This window comes from Carcharodon carcharias, chromosome 2 (genome assembly GCF_017639515.1).
Source record: "Carcharodon carcharias isolate sCarCar2 chromosome 2, sCarCar2.pri, whole genome shotgun sequence".
NCBI classification, from domain to species: domain Eukaryota; kingdom Metazoa; phylum Chordata; class Chondrichthyes; order Lamniformes; family Lamnidae; genus Carcharodon; species Carcharodon carcharias.
Genome location: NC_054468.1, coordinates 74,456,885 through 74,467,548, shown reverse-complemented (window position 1 = coordinate 74,467,548; position 10,664 = coordinate 74,456,885). Strand labels below are relative to the sequence as shown.

General features: G+C 37.3%; 1 protein-coding gene across 3 annotated transcripts in view; it reads right to left on the bottom strand.

The window, feature by feature from the left end:
* Nucleotides 1-1,354: 1,354 nt before the first annotated feature.
* The window catches only part of gigyf2 (GRB10 interacting GYF protein 2), a 163,207-nt gene continuing 153,897 nt past the window's right edge, over nt 1,355-10,664 (bottom strand). For all 3 annotated transcript variants that reach the window (XM_041211236.1, XM_041211257.1, XM_041211247.1), the window contains 4 exons: nt 10,194-10,348; nt 8,825-9,003; nt 5,467-5,611; nt 1,355-3,341 (listed from right to left, as the gene is read on the bottom strand). In XM_041211236.1, the coding sequence (XP_041067170.1) occupies nt 3,274-3,341; nt 5,467-5,611; nt 8,825-9,003; nt 10,194-10,348 (547 nt within the window). In that variant the 3' untranslated portion in view covers nt 1,355-3,273. The remainder of the gene's footprint in view (nt 3,342-5,466; nt 5,612-8,824; nt 9,004-10,193; nt 10,349-10,664) is intronic.

Here is a 10,664-nt window from a genome sequence, read left to right as displayed (position 1 = left end):
AAACTTAAACCCAGCCAGTATTTCTGGTTCAAGGGGATCACAACTCTGTACAACTCATAATTTAACTGTACATATCTGAAAAACAAGACTGCACTCCAAGACAGTATGCCTCTGGATTAACCTATACCTGACATAACACAAATTTGTGAAAAATCAAATCATTCAAAATGATTGCTTGTGAGGGACTATTTTCAAACCAGCTTGCCATCTTATGGATATGGTTAAATCCCAATTTTTAAAAAAGCTGATTCAAGCTTCTTTAAAGAATAAAAACTAATCTGATTGTCTGAACCAATTAATAACTAAATTAGCTACTCAATTGGAACAAAATAAAAAAGCCAGCAGGAAACCAATTAGTCTGGTAAAATTCACTGCTGTTGCGAGGTGAAATGTGGCAACAGATTGGTTATGTTCATTTGTCTATAAGAAACTGTCTGGATTGGAATAGTATTTACATATTGCCTTTCACGCTGAAATGTAACAAAGCACTGAACACAGTAAATTCCTATTGGATATGTAATGACCTGTGTATAACTGGAATTTAGTCTTAAACGTTGCTATTCAATGTGAAATTTTATGCAACAGAAAGAAAAAGGAGAGTTTGATATTTGACATTCAATTCCGTAGATGGATCAGATTTACTTTTATCTGAACGTGATGATAAAGTAACCTTAAATACCTGGCAACAGTGGCACTAATAATCTTTCAGCAATGTATTTGGTTAAAGCAGTAATAGTTTGGGAATAATAGCATGTACACATTCAACTGTAATTACACACCTTCACTTGCTAAAAGATGAACGATTAATTGCAAATAAAACAGATAAGATATGCAGTCATCCTTTCCTAGCCATAGTGCAGGTCTGTTACAAATAACTCCATAAATAAATTACAAAGTGGTTGCGTTTCAATAACTTTTTTTTTTGAAGACGTGATGGATCAGAGCAACTAATTTCCAAAGTGACTCTCCTTCCCTCCAATAAGTATTCCTCTCCGTCCTGAGTACATGATCTACTTGCACTTGACCAGCTTCAGTATTTTTACATTAGCTTTCTGTGCAGTGAGAAATATATTTACTTTAGTGTCCCCCACAAATGCTGATTATAGTTTAATCCAATGGAATGCATCACTATGACAAAGTATCCTCACATTGAGGATTCACATCTGAAAATGAGCTTTGAATGAGGGGGAACAGGATACACCTAGTTCAACTGTTAATGCAAAAATTCCTTTGCATATCTCAGTTGTATTAATCCAACAATGCAAAAAAAAATTTTACTACTACTTGGACACTGCAGCTGCCATACTGTGGTGTGCAGATGGATGCCAGTAATGTAGATATCACAAGAGAATAGTTTCAAAACCTGCATACAAATTTTATTGTACAGAATATTTTTCAATGTTTTCAGATTTCAGTTTTTAAATAAATCATGCATTTAAGGAGATGAAATAGGATGCAATGTAAAGACAATTAGTGTGCACTCCAATATAACAAAACAACTGGGTCCCTTCACTCCAGTAGGGCATTCTAAACATCTCGACACAAAAGTGGAGGGTTCCTGTTACAGTCACTTTATTAACAAGCTAAATAAATGACTGTAATCAAGGTGACATTAACAGATATAGAAATATTAATAAAGTTAAGGACCAACTGGGGCATTTATGGAGATTTTAATTATGCTTTCTTCACCCCATGAGCTGCAAACATTTGCAACTGCCTGGGACAAGTAAGTATTCATAAAGTGTACAGGTGCATAAAGCAAACAAAGGGCAACAGGAAGCGTCATGCGGTGGAGTTCTAACTTGCAGTGCCAGATGGGTGAGACTAAACTTGTGCCTGTAGTCCATTTCTCTCGCTCACCAGCACTTAAGTTGCCAATTTTATCCATGCCCCTATGGGGTAGTAGGTGAAGGAGTGCTGCAAATGTCTTCTTTAAAAATAAAAATAAATCCAAATTAATTTATTTGAACAGAATTGGAAAACCATTCAAAACACTGGCTTTAGAAAAGTGACATGAAGCAAGCAGTGACAATAAGTATGATCCACTGCATTTTCTTTAATTCAGAATGTACTTTAGAGACATGTTCTGTGTATATAACTCTCAGTCTAATATTTAGCATTATGTTTTTACAGAATCTTATTTTTAAAAAAAAGTGATTCAAAACATGTTTCTCAGAAACTAAAAGAGTCCTTCAGTCACCAAAGGGTCAATTACCCGAGTTCCCTTTCAAAGGGAATCTTCTGTACACCTAAATACAGTAAGCTGCAAATTCAATGTTGCACTATAAATGATGGCATACAGTAGCTGCAGCATTTTTTCCATAGCCATCTTTATGTTGTAAAACAGACTTTGATTAGGCCAAGATGCTGCAAAAGATTTGATTTTGAACAATTTTAAAATACAACCTGAATCAGAAGTGGGTACAGCCCTTTTAAGAGAGAAAGCTCCTTTTGGGGCATTGGCCTGCACATGCATGTTTTAACAGTATTGTAAACTAAAATTTTTTAAATGTCTCGAGTTACACATTGCAGCCTTCATGCAGCAACTGTATAACAAAGAATACTTTGATTTCTGGACTCCCAGAAATATTACAACCAACTTTTTCATTGTTTATAAATGCATATTTTGAGACAGCTAGAGTGTATTGAATATCGCAAATATATTAATTTCAAAAGACTGTACAAGGCCAAAAACATAGTCTACAATCTCTTTAAAATGGGCTAGACAGAATAGGTGGTATTCCTTACAGAAACAGAATGGATATCCTTACAATATCTGAACCACCTTTAATACACCTCAGTACTAAAGCAAGCACTTCAACACAAGTGTATTATAGAATTAGCTTATAAGTACATTACTGACACGATTGTTCTGTAATGTTCAAAGAGTGGATGTTAACGTGACCAACATTGAATAGACCAGTTAATCATGTATTCTGAATAAAATCCAATAATAAAGTGATAAGGAAACAAGTGTTTATAGAACACAGGTACTATGCTTAACGGCACCATTAATATTACACTGTGGAAAACGTAATTCTATGCTTGAAAACATGCAGTTCGGTGCAAAGGCCTTTGAAGTGACTGCTTTGTACTTGAAACATGATTGCACTAATATAATGAAGGGGCCATGAGAAACAAGTGTGTTGAAGTACTAAAGACAGACATGAACTCAAGGTGATAGATTTTTTTTAATTAACTGATATTGGTTGGTGCATTCAGAATTCATGATTAACAACTTATTTTTTAAATAAATCAAGAATTTGCTTGTGTTCAGTAGTCATCAAGTGTCTCAATTTCTCCCATGTTCAGGCGCTCCGATGAAGCATTTACAGAAAAACCTGCAGAGGGTGGGAAAATATGGTAACATTATTTATCTTAATGTAGTTAGCATCAAACAAGAAGTATATTTCAGGCACTTCACTGTTTTTAAAAAACTTGTCTTTTCACTGTGCGTAGCAGGCAAGTATTTGAACTAAACCCATTAACTCAGTAATCATAAGAAGCTATTCTTAGGACAATTTTAATAAAAAGATAAAAAATGCTGGAAAAACTCAGCAGGTCTGACAGCATCTGTGGAAAGACAGAGTTGACAGTAGCTGTGGAGAGAAAGACAGAGTTAATGTTTCGCGTCTGTATGACTCTTCTTCAGAGCTCTGTCTTTCTCTCCACAGATGCTGTCAGACCTGAGTTTTTCCAGCATCTTTTGTTTTTCTTTCAGATTTCCAGCATCCGCAGTATTTTGCCTTTATCTATGTGTTTAATAAAAAGATGCTTAAGTATTATTACAGGATATTTGGAGCCTGTTATATGCATCATCCACAGCTACAGCTAAATCGCAGGAGAAGGGATAATATAAATTGTTCATCTGTAGTAAGAAAACAATATCAGGATTTTTAAAAAAAAAACTAATGTGCCTATCATGTCTAGTTCTAGACGTCATACAGCTTCAAAAACGGAGATTGAAACATTTGCCATGGACACCATGCTGCGAATTAAGGCAACAGTAACATGACACTATCCTTACTGGGTTTAAATCTTCTAATGTCACCAGGTTTTCTTAAAAAAAAATCAAAACTGCCATTTAGTCCTGAACTTTTCAGTATCTAATATTAAATGCATTTTCACACAAACGCATAATGTCTCATTCAATCAATATGCACCTGATGCAAAGGAGCTAGTTTAAAGTGTTTTACAATTACAGTAATTGCAAATAAGTATCTGCCAAAATAAATTTGCATTATTCAGACTGATAGGTGTAAAAGCTAGGAGAAAGAAGGATAAACTTATTGGCCAAACCCATAACGAGACTATCAAAGTGAATGTAATAACCAAATACTTATCTCCAGCACAAAATGCTTATCTAAAAAGAGCTGAGAACAGTCATTGTGAATGTTTGTTTAAAGTCATCCCAAAATAAAAATGGGAAGACACTGAACTTGACTAACCTGTTGAAAAAGGGCTGAATCCTATAGTCCAGATGTGACTGATGTTTCAAAGCTCAAGAGGCAGAAAAACAAACTGAATAATGATGATGGGTCATATATTTTAAAAATGGTATACTCAATGTCATTCTCACTTTTTTTTTTTGGATCAGCCAGCTATCTGGCAGATGGGAGGTCTCAAACCAAGCTAGCAAAAAATTTGAGAGAGTTTGTCTGCCCAATATGGATATCACACTCTCACCCGATATTGTTACTGTACATGTCACTTACCCAAGTGTAGAGTATTTAGATATGGACAAGAGTATTGCTGAAGTTTAATCAGCTTAAAATTTGCAGTACAAGTGGAAAGTTGGTAAGCTTCAATTGCTTGTTCAGAAATGGCTACCTTCCCTATCAGAGCAGCGGTTTCCAGAATCATCAGAAAGTGCAGAAATAATCCCAGCCCCTAGCACTAACACTATCTTTCCAGGTATCATTCGTTAGTCAGGCAAGTGGGCTTATCTATCATCAAAGAAGTTGTGGAACATGGGTGATTCAGGGTGTGCTGTACATTGCGCAATTATGAAGAACTATGTAAAGACTGAAGTTGTACTGGTGATGTTACTTGGTTCACTTTGCTGAACTCTGGGCCAATTTATTATCAAACGCAAAGTTATAACCTTCAGGTCTCATCACTTCAAATGCCAATGCATTCGGGCTAAAGATCAGTTCATAAATTCTAGACATATTTTTCACAGATCAGAATGAAATACATGTTACTTTACTGTGATTGCATCCTTTTCTATACCCTGTACCCCTCACATCATGACTGAAAATGGTGCAAAGAAGCAAACTTCAGCAACAGAGCTGCCACCAACACAAAATATCAGCTGGCCACCACTGGCCTTGAGAATCAAGTTTCAGTACAGTACTCTGTTCAGGACTAGGTATCGTGAAACTTTTTGCGAGCTAAATGGGCAGTGCACCAGAATATTATCTGTGGACTCAGTTTCTAATATGGTTGTGAAAACTGCACACTCACCTAAAATGCTGGGATCAGCACGTATCATCTTCTGTTTTTTCTTCCTCTTCCCAGACTGGACAGATTCAAAATTAGACTGTTGATTTCTGCTGTGATTTGATGGATAGATCGACTGCAGACTCGTTTGATTCACCCATGCTGAATCCTAAAGCATATAAAACATGCCAATATCACATTAAATATGAAAACCATGCCTAAAATATACAAATTAAATAATGCTGATTTTAGTAACTTAAGTTATTGGTTGTTACCAGAAATTACCCATTTCATTTCTTAGATTTTTTCCCCCATTTGAGGCATGTAATTTGAACTTTTTGTACTTTTTCTTTCTTTTTCAAAAACTTCACTAACTTTGTTAAACCAACTTCCCCCTTCCATTCTTTCTCTTTCCTTTCTGCAGAAATCAAGTGGAAAATTACAGGATTAATGGTACTGAAAAATAGTGTTTTTCTAAATCAACTATTGCCAAAATAAATCACATTATGCTGACTGCTGTGAAAAGGGGGGAAGGAGACACTTTTGACAAAACTGTAACCGTGAATGTTTGTAATTAGAATGGTATTTTGTTAATTTTACAATCAAGCTCTATTTTGCATTATAAGCAATAAAGTCCTGAGAGAAGTTGCTATAATGAAAATTTAGTTTTAAAAGTTAGCATCAGTTAAAAGAAACAAAGAACAAACTTGCATTTATACAGCATCTTTCACGACACTGCAACATCCCAAAGTATTTTACAGCTAATGAAGTACTTTTGAAGCATAGTTACTGTCAGGATGTAGGAAACATGGCAGCCAATTTACATACTGCAAGCTCCCACAAACAGAAAACTGATAATTTTAGGGAACTGGGAGCCAAGGTAGGTTAGCAAGGACAGGGGTGTTGGTGAAAGGGTCTACATGCAGATGATGATATGGGTAGCAAGTGTTATGAATAAAGGAAGGTCAAGAAAGCAGTGTAATTGGAGGGTCGGAAGGAGGCAAAGGGAGGGTAAGGGTTTCACTGGCAAATGAGCCGAGATAGAGGTAGAAGCACATGGCATTACTGAGGTGGGAAGATGTTGCTCAACAGGGAGCCAATGTAGGTCAGTGAGCACAAGGGTGACAGGGAACTGGACTTGGTGCAAGTTAAGAAACAGGCAGCAGAGTCTTAGATGGCCTCAAGTTTAGAGAGGATAGAATGTGGGAGACCAGCCAGGAGAGCTTTGGAATAGTCAAGTCTAGGGGTGATAAAGACATGAATGAGGGATTTTGCAACAGATTAGCTGTGATGGGGGTGAAGTTGGGTGATGTTACAAAGGTGGAAAAAGACGGTCTCAGTGATGGCACGGATATGAGTTAGAAGCTCATCTTGATCGAATGTGACACCAAGGTTGCGAACAGACTAGCTTAATCTCAGACTGTTGCCAGGGTGAGGGATAGAGTCAGTAGTTAGGAAACAGTTTGGAGCAAGACTGAAAATAATCGCTTCAACCTTCCCATGTTTAATTGGAGGAAAATTCTGCTTATCCAATACTGGAATACATGTGGAAGCTGTTCCTCGGTGGCAGCAGGTGTCACCAAGAAACACATATATAAGAGAGAGCAGATAAACTAAGGGTAGCTCCTTGGACAACCCTAGAGGTAAGAATGTGGGGCAGGAAAATGCCATTGTTGAAGATACTCTGGTTACAATAGGTTGGCAAAGAGTTCCACCAAGTTGGACAAAGGTGCAGAGATATTGGAAGAGGATGGTGTGCTCAAACATGTGAATGGCTGAAGATATTTGAGGACTTGCTGATAAAAGAGACATGCTGTCAAAACTTTTCGTCTTGCATTCATCAGGACAGATGCAAGAATGCCAAACTTCAAAAGAACAATTTATACTGTATGAGAAAAGCAGTGCTGACTAGTTGGTCCGATTGGTCGAAATGTTGCCATAGCGAATGCACCATGCTTTTATTTATTCAAAAATGGTGCAATGTTGGGACATATTCCTTTTGCCTGCAGGGGACATGTCCCTGCATATGAATATACATATATTCTTAAACTGGTCGTTAGTGTAATTCTTAGAATACTTTGGATTGTTCAGCATGTGTTGCCCAATTGTGGAATCATATCTAACATTGGACATTATGTTCTGAGTTTTGCACGCACGGGTTGGTTGAGTATGGTCAGTAATCTTCTTATTGTAAACAGCTGAAGAGACGTGCTTGTTTGATATGATCCGCCAGTCGTTAGGAAGTACGGACTATGTACCTGGCATCGCACCAGCACCGAAATTTATATACTACATTACTTATTTGTGTAAAAAGCAGAATGTCTTTTTAGCTTGATGGCAACATCCTGTTAGTGGATGCTAAGTATGTGTGCTAAGAATTACATCAAGAACGAATTTAAGATCATCAGTTGGGCTCGCATTATAGCTCACTTACATTTGCTGGAAGCTACATACATTCATATGCAGGGACCTGCCCTCTGTAGGCAAAAGGAATATGTCCAGACATTGTTTCTTTTTTGAATAAACAAAATCATGGGGGAATAATTGCTCCTTGGTGCATTGACTGTGGCAATGTCTTGACCAATCAGAGCCAACCTGTCAACCAATCAGCGCCCTTTTTATCATGCAGGATAAACTGTTGTTCCCTTTGAAATTTGGCATTCTTGCAACTGTCCTGATGATGCAGACAAAAAGTTTTGATAATATCTTTTTCCAACAATACTAAAGTTCTGCATTACTAACTGGCTATTTGTATTTGAGGAAGTAATAACGCAGTCAGGAAGTGTCAGTTGTGACAGAGAAGGAAGGAAAGATGAGTTAAAGAGAGGGATAGACAGATTCAACATGATAGAGAGAAAAAAAAATCAGGAAAAATTAATAGATGGGACTTGTTTGCCAAGATGGAAACCATGAATTCCCAATTCTTCTTAGTGAAGGTGGAAGTGAAGAGGGGGTAGTTTAAGATTATTTATTAGTCTCCAGGATAATCCTGGAACTAGTGGACTGGTTTTGGCAAAACCTGGTAATAAGTAATGTAGCTCAGCCTGATTTGAGCAATGGATGGCTTTGCCAGTTATACGTCAGATACACACAAGTTTGTTAGGACTGGAGAGAGCGAAGCTGAGGCTGAAACCAGGGGTAACTAGCAGTTGCATAAAAATTAGACTTAACTGCATTATGCAATGTATAATTAAAACCCCATCTCAGCATCACATTGTGCAAAATAACTATGTTCAACTAATAACTAATGACGTGCCCATGTCTGTGCCAACTGGCTTGGTAGGGTGGTAAAGTAATACTGATTAACTGTCAATGAAAAGTAAATTATTTCCATGTAGTTATAATAACCCATACAATTTTAAATTAATTTTTTTCCACCAACCTGTTGCTGGCGTACTTGCTGTTGTTGGCGCTGCTGATTGGCTCTCTGTTTGGCACGTCGGTCTAGAAACTGCTTTGCAAATTCCTTTGTTTCTGGTGTGTCACCAAGGTAAGCTCGGACATAATCATGAACTTCATACGGAGAGTCAACTTCTTTCAAAAATGAGACAAATGTAGGGACTACAGAAGAATAAACATCAAAGCTTCAGCTAACTTTTAGAAAAAACTGGATATATTTCTGCACAAATACTTTATCAACAATAACATCTTGAAATCCTAACTGGACCTGTATTCTTTCTTGATCACCATTCTTTTGGCAGAGAAGGCTCTATATTTTTAATAAACTTTAGGTTCAACGTATTCAGCATCAATTTCTTTTGTGATACTCTAGGAGCTTATTCATCAGTAAAATTATTTTAAACAGGTATAAAAAAAGAATTAAAGTGTAAAAATACTAGCATGTAGTCATGCTGGACTTCAATCTTTTGATTGGTTTCTGAAAACAGAGGGACAATACCTAGATTTGAAAATTGGCAGTTAAGGGAACAGGAGTTCAATTAATGATCCAAAACTGTAAAGCAGTCTGAACTTTTAATATAAATGCTTTACAAGAAAGATTAACAAAAAGTTACACTAAACAAGTGTATGCCTAACTCAAAGGGTTCAAGAATGTACAGGTTGATTATTGGACAGTCCCAGAAAGTGGTTTCTGGTAGATAGCCACTCACTCCATATACCATATCTAGACCATATCTTAATAATTATTTTTTGACTTAGTGTTTATTTGGGAAGGATACAACTTCAATTGATAATTTTGATATCACTATTGTTTGTGGTTATTGTGCATAAAGACAGCATTCACAATCCTTGAAATTTGTTCAGCTGTGGAGGTGCTGAGCACTAAATAAGGCATGGCACAGTGCACTGGCTAATGTTTACTAGAGTTACTCAAGTCATCAGACAGGAAGTGGAAATGAAAACATCCTGAGAAAATGCTGGATCGTTGCTGCATTGAAGTAAAAGGCCTGTGAATATTGATGGTGTTATTGCCCACTTGGACAATATTAGCATTTTTCAACTGCTCTTTGGCACGTCAGTCTAGAAACTGCTTTGCAAATTCCTTTGTTTCTGGTGTGTCACCAAGGTAAGCTCGGACATAATCATGAACTTCATACGGAGAGTCAACTTCTTTCAAGAAGAAGGGAAGCTGCCTATAGATGGTGCTTCTACCACATAGCTATCATTAAACTCTTTTACAATACAAGGTATCTCCGAAGTCTGTGTCCTAGAGATTCCACAAATCCATGTTACAAAAAAAAGTTATATTGATTAAGCAGAGCAGAAATCAACTGGTGCAAACTGCTTCTTACCATCCAAATTGTTGGCTGTGTTGAGAACATGTAACATCTGTTCACACCACAAGGTAAATCCATCATGTGCCTTGTTCACACCCTGAAACAACTTCATAAGCTTTTCTTCCTCTTCAGCCTTTTTATTTGGTTTGTTCTGAACTCCATGTGACTTTCTGAAAGAGCACCAAATTGTTTTGCATTAAATCTTGCACCAAGAAATTATGGGCTGGATTTTACAGGGCACTGCATTCCCCACCATCATCCCTGCCGACACTGCCACACTCCCATCACCCCAATTAAAAAGTCAGTTGGGAACCCTACCTGCCCCATGGCCATTTTACGCTGGAAACAGCGTTAACTGTCCAAGGTTGAGACTTCTGCCTTCATCTGGGTGGAAGTCCTGCCTTAGGCCGCTGCTTAGCAGTTCTCTGGTTCCAATAGTGGCCACTGCTGGGACTACAGGCAGTCCCCAAACCAGAGGCGCTTATA